The sequence below is a fragment of the Stegastes partitus genome, unplaced genomic scaffold (assembly GCF_000690725.1).
Source record: "Stegastes partitus isolate 25-593 unplaced genomic scaffold, Stegastes_partitus-1.0.2 Scaffold139, whole genome shotgun sequence".
Taxonomy (NCBI): domain Eukaryota; kingdom Metazoa; phylum Chordata; class Actinopteri; family Pomacentridae; genus Stegastes; species Stegastes partitus.
Window position 1 is genome coordinate 148,154 of NW_007577870.1, and position 16,624 is coordinate 164,777.

At 39.3% G+C, this 16,624-nt stretch overlaps 1 protein-coding gene across 1 annotated transcript in view; it reads left to right on the top strand.

Moving 5' to 3' along the window:
• The first annotated feature begins 8,752 nt into the window (after window positions 1-8,752).
• Window positions 8,753-16,624, top strand: part of rab11fip5a (RAB11 family interacting protein 5a (class I)) — a 40,732-nt gene continuing 32,860 nt past the window's right edge. The window contains exon 1 of the mRNA XM_008278954.1: window positions 8,753-9,410. Within this exon, the coding sequence (XP_008277176.1) occupies window positions 9,031-9,410 (380 nt within the window). The 5' untranslated portion in view covers window positions 8,753-9,030. The remainder of the gene's footprint in view (window positions 9,411-16,624) is intronic.

Genomic DNA, 16,624 nt, shown 5'->3' on the forward strand with positions numbered 1-16,624 from the left:
GGAATAATACAAGCTGACAGGATTGTTTTTTAGGTTTGTTACGGATGAAAGTCTGGAACCTGAATCTGTGTTTTTGAGACTGTCATCAGTACGTTGTAGTTTAAAAGTTAGCCACAGTGTTGACTGATTGTGTTGCTCATGATGTGTGAACAGGGTAAATAACTTCCATAGGATCAAGTCTTTGAGAGTGTTTTGCTGATTAAACTTAGATAGATGCAGGATTATTACTTGTAACTGAGTATTTTTGTTGCACTGTTACTAAGAACTGAGTACTTCTTCCATCTTCCCTTAAAACTTTCATCGTGGTTTTTGTTTGGATTAATCAAACAAGATATTACAAATAACTTGAACGAGGTGCTGGCAGATGGATGTGTTAGCATCAAACAGAGCCTGGCTTTGTTTCTCTTGTTTATTTCATTTTTGCTAAGCTAAGCTAAGCTAGGCTATGCTAAGGTAAGCTAGGCTAGGCTAAGCTAAGCTAGACTAGGCTGAGCTGAGTTGAGCTGAGCTAAGCAAGGCTAGGCTATGCTAGGCTAATCTAGGCCAGGCTGAGCTGAGTTGAGGTGAACTAAGCTAAGCAAGGCTAGGCTAGGCTAGTCTAGGCTAGGCTAGGCTGGGCTGAGCTGAGTTGCGCTAAACCAAGCTAGGCTAGGCTAGACTAAGCTATGCTATGCTAAGCTAGGCTGAGCTGAGCTGAGCTAAGCAAGGCTAGGCTAGGCTAAGCTAACTGGCTGTTAGCAGTATTTCTATTATTATGCGCGAAGATTTATCTTCCAGTCTTTTATGTTTTGTTTTTTATTACACTGCATTGCTCTGTCTTGTTGTGCTTCTTTTTGTTACTTCTTGCTCTTCTACACAACAACAATATGAAATTAAAGAAGAAAACAAAAACAAAACAAAAAAACTGTACATAGCGTCTAATCAAAAATCCCAAAAGGAGTTCTTTTGCAATGTGTGGTCATGAATTTATAAAGTTTTACTGTATATTTAAATCAGATAAAAATATTATTTTTTTACACATTATTTTTATGTTTTCACAGTTTAAATAACAAACAAACAAAACAAAACTGTATTCCATAATTTTTTTTAACAGGATTTCCTGGGACCCTCACTGAAAGATTCTCACTAGTATTTAATGTGATTCTTTTACATCTCCATATCAGACACTGATAGGTAACTGAAATATAGACTTCTACTTCTGAATGAGCAACAATAAATTATGCAAATTTTAAGACGAGGTGTTCATTTTATGTAGAGTTTTGTCATATTTTTTTACTTAGACAATATTTAGATGCCTTACGCGTTAAAGTATTGCACCAATTTTTATTTTTTTTAAACTTTTTTCTGGTACCCTTGCTGCCAGATTTTCACTTGTATCTGATTTATTTTTATTTCTTTAACAGTCTGGTCTCTCTGTGTGATCGTGTACATTCAGATCAAGCGTACGAGCGGTTTAAATGCCATTACTACGCGCAAAACAGCCAATTAATTACACTTAATCTAAATTAATGACCCCATTTAACTCGTTTATCAGTAAATAAACTGGCACAAAGCAGAGGCTGTGCACTTTGCTCAGCTCAAGCTGTGGCAACATCTTCCCTCTTTATATATGTCACATACAAGCTGTGCGGCGTTCAGCACTTCATCACCAGCAGCAGCAGCAGCATCGACGGCCCGGTCCTCACATCAGTCACTCTCACGCTGACGCGACCTCACATACGCTGATTGAACGAAACGTTTCTCGGCTGCAGGTCGGGTCAGTTCACTCAGACTGAAGCAGGAGAGTCAGCCGGGAGCAGATTCTTCTTCACAGTGACAGCTGGTCGGAGGCAAACAGGGTCTCAGTGGTGACAAAAACAAAACATGGGGGACGGATGAGAGGACTACGAGTATGCACGAGACAAAAGAAACCAGAATTTAAAAATACTTAATTGGCAGAAGTAGAGAGTTGTAGACTGCAAACAGCTTGATAAATGACACAAATGACCACAAGGATGCGAGTAATTAAAACATGCAGCAGACATAAGGCAGCTCTGACTGAGGAATTAATTATCAGAGACAGATAATTTCCAATAACCAACATGAAGATGGCAAAGTTGACTTTACAATCAAAGGAGATTTTAAAAATATATATATATGTTTTCTAAATGTTTTCTACAGCAGGTGATGGAAACATCTACTAATGAAACCACAAACAGGATGTGCCACAGTTTCAGCATCTCTTTGACGACTGGGAAAGTCCTGCCAACTGTCACATCATTCATCGTCATACAATTTCTTGAAAACGCCAACACTTCATGCACACAATGATGTGACAAGAACTAGCTTTCACTGTGCTTCATGGAGGTACCTTACTATGCAGATGACACCCAATTATATTTATGTTATGAAACTAATTAGTTCGTCAAATTTCAAGCTTGTGTTTGGCCCCGAAGCACCACAGAAACACACTATCTAACCACAAAGTTGCTCTTGATGGCATTTTGTGGCCTAATTAAACCACTGTGAGGAAGCTTGGCGTTGTTTTTGACCTTTATCACCTTTAACTCACTCATAATCATCCAACCGTCTTTTACCTGCACAATGCTGTCAAAATCAGAGCAATGCTGAAGAACTATTCCATGCATTTGTACCTTTTAGGTTGGACTACTGTGATTCCCTGCTATCAGGATGTCTCATTATTCTCTCTCTACAACATGCTGCAGCCAGAGTTCGGACAGGAACCAGAAAGAAAGATGTTATTTCTCTCATATTAGCTTCTCTTCGTTGGCTCCCTGTAAAATCCAGGATAGAATTTAAAATCCTTCTTCTCACATATAAAACTCTTAATGACCAAACTCCATCTTATCTTAAAGAACTTATTGTATTATATCATCCTAACAGAGGCCTTTAATCTCAGACTGCAGGTTGTTTGTGGTTCCCAGAGTTTCCAGAAGCAGAAAAGGAGGCAGAACCTCCAGTTATCAGGTTCCTCTGTTGTCAGGAGGCAGACACCTTCTATGCTTTTAAGATGAGGCTAAAAACGTTTCTCTTTCATGAAGCCTATCGTTATAGCCTTAGCCCTCAGTTATGCTGCTGTAGATCTACACTGCTGAGGGACTTTCCATGATGCACCGAGCACCTCGCCGCTACTCTCCTCTGTTATACTTTCCAGTCATTTATGAGTCAGCGTTGCATGTCACTAACTCTGTATCCTTCCTCTCCGTTAAGTTTGTATTTTATCCTCTCTACAGGCTTCTCGGCGCCTCACCACCCCTCCACAAGCTTTATTGTTTTTCTTTCCCTTCACCTCACCCAAACCAGTTGAGGCAGATGTCTGACCTCCATGGGCCTGGTTCTGCAGGAGGTTTCGTTTACCTAAAGGGCAGTTTTGCTCTTTCCAGTGTCACTTAAAGAGATTAGTTGGGATCCTCTTTGATTGTATGTTATCATAAGTTGCATGAAGCACCCTGAATTGGCTTTTTATGAATAATCATATCCAAAAACAAGTCTGAGAGTCCCCCTAAGTCATGGAAGCTGCTCTGTCATGTTATATGTCGGCAGTGTTAACATCAGCAGGCTAACATGCTAACGTTTTGCAGGCATAACTTTAATTTAACATTATTAGCTTGCTAGCAACTGCTAATTAGCACTGAGTACAACTGAGTGCACAAGACTGGGATCTTTATTTGGCAAAAGAGCAAATTTCCTGCAAAGCTTCATTTAGTCATTGTGCAATATATATGCAAACAGAACAAGTTATATTTGTCTATAACTGCTCCCAAACTAACAGTACAGAGGGATATTTAGACGCCGTGTGGCCTGAATGTGATTTGTTTAACAGTTTAGGATCCCCTCCAGCATGTATTGAACCCAGCTAGAAGCCCACAGATCTGTTGAGTTCTATTTGAGTTTCCCCCCCAAGATTCATTACGCATTCAAATAAACAATATTTAAAAACAAACAAACAAACAACACTACATTTATTGTATTTAACTTGCTCAGAATGTTAGCGACTATAAAAAAAAATAACTCTGCATATAACAACAGGAAATGTGTATTACATAAGAGTGGATTGTCTGTGAGCATAAACAGCGAGAGGATTAAATATTTGCTGAGATGGACCATTCACCAGACCCCCACCACCCCCGGAGCTTACAATCCCTCCTGCAGCCTTGCACACTTTGCACAAAAAAAGATATGCACAAGATTTTGAAAATTATTAGAAAGAAGATGTTAACCTGATGTCGATGCACCTGCTGTTTCTGAATCCATTTCTAAGTTTGTGAAATCGTCCCTGAGTTCTTATCATCAGCTACTATCTAACAAATAAACACTAAATTGAGCATTAAAGCATTAAAACTTATAGAAAGAGACTTAAGGCACAGTTTCAAAGTGCTATAATTGCACAGCTTGAATTCATTTGCATATTTTGCATATTTCTCTATGAAAAGTCGGTTTATAAAAAGTTCAGTCAGTTGTATTCTGGGTTACTTCTAGGCTTTGTAAAAGACACAAAGTGTGTTCAAATGGCTATTTTATATAAACAAATCCTTCATTCTATATTGATACAATTTTTGTAATTTTAACTCTTATTTTGTTTAATCTTCCCTTATATTTTGTTTTATTTTGGCAGAAAAGCTGCACACTTCCTCCAGTTGCTCCGTTTTGCTGTGAACACTGTTAATATTTACTCTGAGACTGAAGAGGCCAAGCGAACATGTTTATTGAATGTTTTTGTCCATCACTAAGCAGCACAAAAACATCACCGAGCAGCTCTTAAAATGCCGCTTCACGTTCATTCGTTACAGTCTGGAAACCTTCTGGTGTCCATCTGTCAATGCAGCTCCAGCAGTGGAACAAGCATTCAGATACTTCACTTAAATAAAAGTATATATAAAAAATACTCCATTACAAGTAAAAGTCCTGCATGAAAAATCTTACGTAAGTAAAGACTGATAAGTATTTGCAGCAACATGCAGTTAAAGTATAAGATTCCTTTTTTTGCCAGACAATGAGTATTTTTTTAGATAGGAGCTGTTTTTACCTTGACATGTTTCGACTGTCACTTCGGTCTTCCTCAGAAACTGATAAAGACGCGTCACCACAGACGTCAGATGGCGTTTCTGAGGAAGACTGAAGTGACAGTCCAAGCATGTCAAGGTAAAATAACAGCTCCTATCGAAAAAATACTCATTGTCTGATTAAAAAAAAGAACCTTATACCAAAAATCAAAATAGACAAAATGAATCAAGCTATGCTGTTAAAGTACTCATGTAAAAGTCCTGGTTTGGTTCCTCTGACTGATATATTATTATATATGACATGATTAGATTATTAATAATGCAGCAGCAGTGTGCCAGCAGCATGTTACTGCTGTCGCTGCTGCAGGTTTTGATTACTTTACACAGTTTTATATAGAGACAGCAGATAAATCTGAGGGCTCCAAACATGATTAATAGAAAAAAAAGCTCTAATATGCCGATCTGTGTCCAGTTTTTCTTGAGATATTGGACTGTTTTATTGAAATAAAGCCAAAAATCACTATTTAAAGGAGCTGTTCAAAAGTCATCAGTGTTTGAAATGAGCCTGAATTCTCACAGATTTTTGCACCATTAGTTTAATCGTTTACGATGTAAATTATACACATTATGTTTAAAATCTTTATCTTAAAAGCTGAAAAATAACCGTAGTGGAGCTGAAGGTAGAATATTTTGTTCTGAAATGTGGTGGAGTCGACGTATAAAGCAGCATAAAATGGAAAAGCTCACGTAATGTACCTCAAAATTGTACTTAAATACAGAACTTGAGTAAACATACTTCACAGCGCTGTGCAGGTTCTGCTAAAGCTTCTACCTGGGGTAGCGGTTTTATTTATAGGACAGTTCAAGGACATATTTTTGACTAAAGTCTGATCTTGCAGCATGTGCTGTGTGTTATGTTGTGAGCCAGAACCTGCACCTGTTTCTAAATATGTGAAACACTGACGTGCAGACTGTCAGAGTGAAATGTAGCAGGACACTGTGAAGCCGAGCTGAACGAATACCTGCCTGACCTGCAAAAAACTACGTGAAAGCCAGAACATCTGAGGCCAAACTGTATTTTCTTTTTAAAGAAAACAAAAAAATAACTACGAATAATCAAAAGAATGACAAAAAAACACATCACTGGCTGCAAAGAAGGAGCACAGTCTTACAGTTTTCAATAATTTTTATGAAATACCTTGAAAATGGTGCAAGTATCATGTTAAAATCTAAAGACCTCTGACCTCAACATCTCAAGATCCTTAAAGCCAGTAAGTGGACCTTGAGCTGTACTCGTTTTGTCGAGATCAAATGTTCACATCAGTGTGGAGGAAGAAGAAGAAGAAGAAGAAATCCAAAAACTGCTGCGTGGATGAAACGGCTACTGAGCATGCCCGACAACAGATCCGTCTCCATGACAACAGAGCAACCTCCACCCACTGACGGAGGCTGTGCGATGCTGCCGAGAGTCGACACAGTCAGAAAGATGAGCTGCGAGCGTTCAGGGTATTCAGAGTGAGAATTCGGCCTTGGTTTAGTTTTATGAAAGCGTGCAAGACAAAAGCACGTCTGTTATGATGTGGTGGTCAATTATATCCTCTAGTTTGCACAAAAAGAATAAACTCTTATGCAACTTAGATCCTCTTTTCATCTCAGGTTTTGCACCTTCATCATTTTGCAGTTTAATTCAGTTTTCAGGTTTGCTCCTGTCTCTGAACCTAGAACATTTATTGCTGTTTTCAGTCTTAAAATGAAAACAAATGGCAAAGCTTTGAGTTTTAGACTCAGTTATTGGAGGTACATGAACAAAACACCTTTATGAGCAAGTTGTGAGTTCTAGTTTGTAGAAAAAGCACAAAATCTTTGAACATATTTCACTTAAACTCTTCTGTCATGTCCGAGTTTATGCCTTCATCAGATAAGAGCTGCAACAATTTGTGACAGAACATTAACGTGCAGCTAGTTTAATCTTCACTTTGTGGGTTAATTTAGTTTTCAAGTTGGTTCAAGATCCTGAAATGTGAAACTGTACTGCTGTTCTGTCTTCTAACAATAAATAACTGGAGTATCTTTGAGTCTCTGTGATAAACAGGCATAAACAGCCTTTAGTTGCTGGAGGTGCTTGAACAAAACAACTCTATGTACAGGATAAAAGCACATCTGTTATGATCTGGTTGTCAACTTTGTGCCCTCTTGTTTGCACAAAAAGTGCAAAATCACTCTTTGAACTCAGGTTTACGCTGTCATTAGATTAAAGCTGCAGCAGTTTGTGACAGAAAGTGTACATGCAACTGTTTTCGTCTTTGCGTTACAGTTTAAGGCAGTTTTCAAGCTAGTTTCATTGTTGTACTTTGTCTCAGCATTAAAGTAACTGGACTATATGACCAAAAGGCCTAAACAGCCTTTAGTTATTGGAAGTGCATCAACAAAACACCGTTATATGCAAGATGAAAACATATTTAGTATGATCTTGTGGTCCATTTTTGCCCTCTGGTTTGCGCAAAACACGTTAAATCTTTAGACTAGATCCCTCTTTCATGTCAGGTTTTACACCTTCATCAAGATTAAAGCTGCAACAATCAGTCAATCGGTCTGACAGAAAAATGAATATGCAGCTTTTCTGATCTGTGGTTTGTGGCTTAAGCCAGTTTTCAAGCTATGTATTTGCATTAAAGACCAAAAACCTCATTTAACCTCCATGTTGGTTTGACAAAGGTGTGTTTTTATAGTCAAGTAAACCGAATATCTTTAAGTTTAAGAAAAAAAAAAGAAAACTCATTGTCTAAGAAACTGTAAAAGTTCATGTCATGACTTTTCTGGGCTACTTTAAGTCAATGCACTTCTGCATATGTTCAGCAATGTGCACCATCAGTTATATTTTTAACGTCAACAATAAGCTTCATCGCTGTTTTCATAGATCACACTTGAAGAGCTCATTTGCAGAAACAGATAACTCCATTTTTGTAGATTTTATTTTTATTTTTTTTGTCGTTTGCTTAAGATGATATCAATCAAGGTGAGTGGATCTGACTCAGTAGAAATGACAACAATAGAGATGACTGAAGTCTGATTGATGCTGTCTCAGGTAGACGATGGAAAAGTGGGTTTTCTGAAGGTTGGTGAAGATGGAGTTATCTGGTTTAGCAAATGAACTCTTCACTTGCTCATACTATTCCTCTTTATTAGATTTTTATGTTTCATATGTGCACATTTCTTACTTTACCTTTAAAAATGTCTGATTGTTGGGAGTTACTGTGTTTTTGACCTCATTTAACCTCCGTGTTGGTTTGACATGTTTTTATATTCAAATAAAGTGAACTCTTCCCTTGCACATACCATTTCTCTATCAGGTTTTTCATATGTGCACATTTCAAAAAAGCTGCACACAGTGACAGTAAAGGAGCTGCTCCTGTATCCTCCCTGTGTTGCTGTGAACATGTGCACCGTGTCCTGGGGGCTCTTGTGTTTCTCTCGCTGCATGCTGCCTCTCCTGTGCAGTCTTTCAGTGTTGCAGCTCGGAGGCCTGCAGCAGCAGCAGCAGCAGCAGCAGCAGCTCTGAGCACGGCTCGGTGTGAACGCTGCTCCGGCGGCGGAACAACACGCCGACGGAGGGACCATCCCGCCCTGCTCTCTGCACAGGCGCGTTCACGGGCAGCCATGTGTTGCTCAACTTCCTCGTCCTGCGGAGCGACGACGATGGAGGCGTGACGTCGCTGCCCGCAGACAGGCCCGGACGGCGGGGAGAGAGGAGGCAGGAGGACGGACGCTGCCGCAGAGCTCAACCGCCGACGGACACGCACAGAGGCAGCCAGGGGGGGCGAGCAAGCACCGGCCATAATGCGGCATCGTCGCCCGCTGACCCCGGAGCTGATGTGACTGTTTCCCCCCCTCAAGCCGGAGCAGGGAGGGAGCGGGCGGACACCGGCACCACCTCTCTCTCTTCCCCCCCCCCCGCCGCTGTTGCCTCGTCCTCGGTGCGTCTGGAGAGCGGAGGGCTGGTGGAGCGAGGGAGGGAGGGAGGGTGGACATGTCCTCGCTAACCGTGGAGGAGGACCAGAGATGGCTACCGACGCACGTCCAGGTGACGGTGCTGAGAGGAAGAGGCTTACGGGGCAAGGGCAAGCACGGCACCAGCGACGTGTACACCATCATCCAGCTGGGCAAGGAGAAGTACTCGACGTGCGTGGTGGAGAAGACCACCGAGCCCGAGTGGAGGGAGGAGTGCTCCTTCGAGCTGCAGCCCGGCGTGCTGGAGAGGAGCGGCGGCAGGAGCGGGTACCCGGCCGGCAGCAACGAGCTCGTCCTCACCGTGATGCACCGGGCGCTCATCGGGCTGGACGTGTTCCTGGGGCAGGCTGTGGTCCAGCTGGATAAAGTGTTTCATGAGAGCAGATGCGTGAAAAACGAGTAAGTTCAAGCGTGTGTGTGTGTGTGTGTGTGTGTGTTTGGAGCATGCAGCAGGGGGAGGAAGCTGCGTGTGCCTCGTATGCTTTCTGCACAGATCAGGGTGTTTCTTCTTCCTGCACAGTTTTTTTGTTGTGAGACATAAAGCCAGCTGTCAGATCCGAGCTGCTGCTGCTGCTGCTGCTGCATCAGGGCCCTGCAGACACACCCTCCCTCCTCCAAACTAACTCCAGCCACATCTTCTCCATCAACACTGAGGCTAAACAACTTTTGCAAACCTGTCAACCCCTCCAGGAAACACTGGTGTGTCCTGAAAACCTGACTGTGATAAACAAATGCATGCAGAAGGGGTTAAAAAGCAACAGAAATGTGCAAGTAGCTCGACCTGCTGTGCAAAAATGTACACGTAAAGAGCTTCATCTGCGTCTGCAAACTTGTAAAACTAATGCAGTTATGCAAAAAGAGAAAAATTTTCTGGTGAAATGTAGTGAAAATACAGTTTTATTGTTTATTTTGTCCTTTATTTTGCCATGAATGTCCCATTTACATCCAATATCGCTTCTGTTAGGGAGGTCTGGTTACGATCAACAGCAAAATATGATAAAAAAAAAGGAAACATACACGTAAAAAGCTTCATCTGCATCTGCAGACTTGTGAAACTAATGTAGTTGTGTGAAAAGAGCAATATTTAGCAAGGATATGTAGTGAAGCACATGTATAAAATATTGTAAAAAATGCATTTTTTTGTTTATTTGTCCTTTATTAGGGAGTTCTGGTTAAGACAGGCAGCAAAATATGATTAAAAAATAGGAAACATGCATTTAAAAAGCTTCATCTGCGTCTGCAAACTTATGTAATTATGCAAAAAGAGCAACATTTTTCTATGAAACGTCATGACAGAACAGGTTTATTGTTTATTTATCCTTTATTTTGCCATGAATGTCCCATTTAGATCCAATATCTCTTCTATTAGGGAGTCCTGGTTAAGATCAACGGCAAAATATGATAAAAAATAGGAAACATATACGTAAAAAGCTTCATCTGCATCTGCAGACTTGTAAAAATAATGCAATAATGCAAAAAGAGCAGTATTTTCCTGTGAACTGTAGATAAACAGATGTATAAGATACTGGAAAAACGCACTTTTTATTGTTTATTTGTCCTTTATTTTGCCATGAATGTCCCACTGAGATCCAATACCTCTTCTTTTGGGAGCTCTGTTTAAGATAAACAGCAAAATGTGATAAAACCAGGGCGACATTCAACCACAGAAACCATATGTACAGATGCGCTTTTTCCACAAACCCTCACCTCCGTCTCTGTTTACATCAGGTGCTCCTAAAATGTTATTTGCCCATAGCCGAGGCCTGACGTAGAGCAGGACGGATTAATGGCTGTCCCAAATCCAGGGATTAACCAGCAGTTTCATGATCCCCCAAAGCTTCAAGGTATTTTTAGCATAACATGTTGTTTTACTGAAGCCGACCCACCGCAATACAGAAGTTTGATGGTAAACAAGTCCGTGGAGGAAGTTCTGCCCTCTTACTGATGATCATGGGTGTGGATTAGTCGCCTTTTCGTAAGAGCAGCTGGACTTTTCTCATCCAGGAGGTGAGCTTGACGAACTGAACAAGTTCAGAAACCCTGAAAGAGAAGTGCAGGAGCTCCTAGGATTGTTAAATTAGAAAAATGTAGAATTAAATCTGTTAAAAACAAGAAAAATGTAGACTTAAACTTGTTAAAAATGTAGAATTTGACTTGTCACAAATAAGAAAAATATAAATACAATTTGACCAATTAGAAATGGGAAAACATAGACTCTGTCATGTAAAAAAAAAATGTGTAAAATTGGCCTTTTTAAAATAAGAAAAATGTAGAATTTGACATGCTAATATAAGGAAAATATATTTTTTTAAAAATGGTCTATTAAAAATTAGAAAAATGTAGATGTTGACCAGTTAAAAATGAGAAAAAATGATAAAGTCTGCCGTTTTAAAATAAGAAAAATGTAGAATTTAACACGCTTATATAAGAAAAATATATACATTTTGACCTATTAAAAATCAGAGAAATATATAAAATACACCTTATTAAAAATAAAAAAAATGTAGATTTTGACCTGTTAAAAATCATAAAAAAATATAAAATTTGCCTTTTTAGAATGAGAAAAATGTAGAATCTGACACACAAAATATAAGAGGAACATAGAAAATCTGACCCATTAAAAAGCAGACAAATATACCGTATGTATGGATTTTGATCTTAAATGACATTTTGCTCCTCATCAAGAATGCTTTAGTGCACAAACCTTTTCCTAATATCAACCCTACAAACAATACTTTGTGTGATTTCTTCCCATCATGCCTTCCAACACCTCCTGTAAAGCAGCTCCTACATTCACATGTAGGCTAAAAATGACAGTGAATAAACACAAATATTGTGTTTTGCACTGTTAGCAGCAATGCATTATGGTCTAAACTGGACTCTGCTGCTTCTAGGACTGTTTCTGAACTGTTCTATGTGTTTTATTTTGTGTTATTGTTCCGAGCTACTATTTGTGGTTCAGAAAATATCACCAGCTGACTTCTGCATTGTCATTTTTTTGTGTTAATATGAGCTCAAAGATGGGACTTTCCATGATGGCATCAAATTTAAATTTCATATTTCCACTCCCCCATAACCAGAGATCAGTAGATCTGAGTCATGATGAGAACCGGCAGTGAAAACTGTTGTTCAAACAAATCAAAAAATCTGCTGAAAGTGGGTCGAAGGGCAGATTTTAAAAAGAATATCTCGGATAGTATTTAATATCAAGCTACAACGGCACAGATACCATTTTAAATATGCACCGTTTATGATTAAAAAGGTTGAAAGCGGATCAGAAGCGTTCGAACAGAAGAACCCTGATGCTTTGAGAAGGAACAAAATCTGTCCAGTACTAATCAGAACTGGCACAAAGCGGTTTAATAAAAGCGACTAGCAGTGGACCGGGCCACGCTTCCACTCACATAGACCCGTGAACATGAGACGAAAGGGGAACCGCTCTCCTCCCGTCGGCCCGGTTGGTCGCTTGAAGGTTAGAGGCCGCCTGTGACGGTGATGTGTCAGCAGTTCGGCTGCTCTGGTACATTCAGTGTCTCCGTGTGGTATTTGGTGAATCTGGGCTGGTCAATAGCAGCACTTCAAACAGTCCACGGCACTCCTTAGCCTTTACAAACATGACGCATCAAGAGTTACATGATCCTGGAGAAGCTGAACCTGCTTTTAAAGGCGTCTTGATGCAAAGTTTAAGACGTCCGTGTTGATTTTCTGTAGTTTTTCCATCTCCTCCTTCTTCTCTGCTCTGTGTGTCGCCTCATCTGTCCCAGCGAAGATGTAAATCTCTAAAATATCGATCAGAATACAGACGGGTCACGGATTAAAGGAAAAACCCGAGCCTTTGACCCTCCGCTGAGGAGACCTGCTGTCGGAGGCATTTTTCTGGCCTGGTTCGGGTCCACTTGTCCCCCTAAGAGGGAAAAGTCACTGCAGATCAATACAAAGTGGTTCTGAGTGATCGCCTTTATCCTCTGATGGAACATTTATATCTCCAGGACGACAGTACCTCCATCAGCAGGGCAGGAACATTATGTAAATCTCACGCTGTGGCTGTTACCACATCTCAGCCCAGCTGAGCACCTATGGGAGGTTTGGGAGGTTGGACAGAGCTCGTCGCTGTCATCATCAAAACACAAAAAAAAAGGAATATTTTTAGGAAGACTTGTGTTCATTCCTCCAGTAGAGTTCCAGAAACTAGAGGAAAAGCTGCATAGAAGCCATTCTGGTGGTATGTAGTGACCCAAAAAGCTCATAACACACTTTATTCTGGGTTTACTTTTAATCTGTCGCCCGTCTGTAGATGTTGTAATATCAAGGGGTGATTAGTGTAATTTGCTGGTGACTATGGGAACAAGAAAATATATAGAATCTGACTTAATAAAGATAATAAAAATACAGAATTTAGAAAAATAAAACAAATGTATTTCACAATATAAAAGAAAAAAAACAATTCGACCTGTTAATTAAAAGAAAAATATGTAGAAGTTGAACTGTTAAAAATAAGAAAAGAATATAGAATCGAGCCTGTTTAAAAATAAGAAACAAATGTATAATTTGACCTGTTAAAATAGGAAAAATATATAAAATCTGACTCGTCAAAAATTAGACAAATATATAAACTCTAACGTGTTAAAAATAAGAAAAAAATGTAGAATCTGACTTGTTAAAAATCAGAAAAATGTTGAATTTGAACTGTCAAATATATGAATAATGTAAACTTAAAATAGGAAAAATATATATAGAGTTTGAACTGTCAAAATTAAGACAAATATAGAGAATATAACCTGCTAAAAATAAGAAAAATATATAGAACTTGACCTGTTAAATAAAACAAAAATGTAGAATTTGATCTGTTAAAATAAGAAAAATGTAGAATCTGATTGTCTTACCTTTTAACGACAGAAACGTCTGCATCCCTAGCTCGCATTTTCACAATTTAATTCGTCAACATCCCTTAAAACCTTAAAATAAGATCGACAGACGGTAATATCATAACAAAAAATCAGCACGAAAAGCAGTACAGCCGCTATACTGTCAAAACCATCATTTCAGTCGCCTCAATTTTTAACATTACGTAAAAAACAAACACCCCAGTCAGTGAGTTCTGGTCCAAACATAACCTCTATAGTCTCGATGCCTCATAATTAAACCTCAGCTAATGCTTAAAGACTTGGAGAGCAAGTCCAGAAGAAACTTTGGGCACTGACTCAGTAATTTCATCTTTCCTTTAAACATCCATTTAAAACGTGCTCCAGTAGATTATTTACTTCTGTTGCAACAAAGCCCTCTGAGCGTATCGACTGTTCACTTTGTAAGCTGATAGATGTTCTGTTTCTCCTGTTTAAAGGTAAATCGCGCTGTTTTAATGCTTTAGTTTGCTGCATATTTATTTGTTTCGCCCCAAAACTTTAAATTACTAAAGTCTCAAACACATCTGGGTTTAAAGTTGACTCTAAACCAACACCTGCACGAGAACTTTGCTCAACTTTTTCTCTAATATGGTGTAAAATTAACCGTTAATTGGGGCGTCTGGTGCCTGGTTTTATTCCCATTAGGAGACGGTTTGCTGCGAGTCATTCCTCTGCTCTCCTTCCCCACATTTCTTGTCTCGTTGCATCGCTAATATAAAAGAGTAAAAGACCTGAAAATGCCTCAAAAAACAATCTTGTTCTACTAGTTAACTACCTGAAGACTCTGCTTTTATATCAGGTAATATATGGCAAAGAATACGACTGATAATAAACAGTTTCTACAGACCATTTCTGATACATAGAATTCTGTATTACTCATTCCATTCAAACTCTAATTACCAACAGAACACATAGATGTACCGTCCAATAAACTGAATTTCCATTGATTTGAGTTTGACAGTTCATCCTTAACCTTCTACTAAACATTTCTACTTCACAGAATTATGTTATTGGACCTCGAGTGGGCTTTGTATCGATAATTTGATCATTTAATATGTGCGTAATTTTGATGCAATTCCAATTTTTGAAATGAAATAACGATCAGATAGGGTAGATTGTCGAGGTGACACGGCACTTATTTTGCTTTTTCGTTTCGTTTATTAGGATCCTCATTAGCAGCAGCATGAGCATCGGCTATTCTACACACAACAACTGAAAAACAACAAACATAACAGCTCATCTCGTTAACTTTACAATTAAGTAAATTAAAGTAGAGAAACTTGTCATTCAGTACAATATACATTAAATCATTCACAGAATAATAAATCCAACATTATTAATCTAACCCATAGTTCTTCAGAATAAACATATAATCAGAATTACCTTAAATAACCTCTTTAGCCATCCTGCTCTTCGACTATCCAAGAAAATAGGGCAAGTACATTTTACACTCTTTGCTCTCACCAGCATTAGGTTTTATTGTGAAACACCATTTTCCTCATCTATACCTCCTCAAAACCTTGTAAGTATTGTTTTCATATGTGAAAACGCTTCAAATTGTCAGCACGTCCAAGGAAACATGAACAATTATGTCACCTTTTTACATGAAACATGAGCACAAAGCGTTTTATCCTGACAGCATGATTTCTCTTTAGTAGGACATGTGGGTTTTAGGCTGGTCCCAGCAGCCACCTGAAGCTAAACCCGTGTGATTTGTGATATCTTGCGGGCATCATGACAGACTAATAATGGGTTCTTCAGGTTCGTTATTCATTTAAGTTGAGCTTCATTTGCATGGCGATAAAACCTAGAAGAAGAAGAAGAGACGAATGGTGGCAGTAAAGTGTGATAATAAAGAAAAAAAAAGAAAAGAATAAGCGCAATCAATAAGCTGCTCAGGTGAGGAGGTGGAAGGAAGCTCCGTAACTCAATAAAAACAAAGTTAAATTCACTGTTTATATGGATTACTGTGCAATATTTCATGTCAGATCACAGGAAAATGTCCTCACTAGGGTTTCTGAATGATCGAAGGCCTGGGATTCTTTCTGCAGAGGTTAAGGACTGAGGTGTGTGTGGCCCGAAGCTCTGCCAAGACTCTTTCACTTTCCTAATTCTAATATTTATAAAGGCCTTTAGAGGAGCTGGAGGCTTCACAGTGATCTACAGCTCCAGGTTCATCTGCTTCACTCCCCTCCTTTTCTTCTGCACTTCACACTTGTTTTATTCTCTCCAGGATTCATCATTTTTCCACACAGCGTACTTCTGAATCAGCATGTTCCAGTCACAGTCGCTGGAAATGAGGAATGAGTTTTAAATTTGGACGGCGTTACGTCGGAGTTAATTCTGCACACGAGTCGGACTTGACCTCTTTTTTCTTACTGAGAAGGTCTTTTATTAGCCTTTTCATAATCAAAAACACGGGAAAAAAGTGTCAGGAATTAATTAAACCATGTGTTTATCTGCAACCTTTAGCACGTCTCACAGACTATTTCAGGGCCAAGGAGCACAGAATTCAACCAGCTGCATTGTTTTTGCTGTAGAGGGTATTTTAAAAAGCTGCTCTCTCTTCTCTTCTCTACAGTTTTAAACTCTGAAAACACCAACGTCGGTACCTGAGTTGCACTGCTTTCGGTTAGTTCTGATCCTGAAAGAATTCAAGATATCAAACACAAGTAGAAACACACTGAAAAGCAAAAGAACATAACTAAA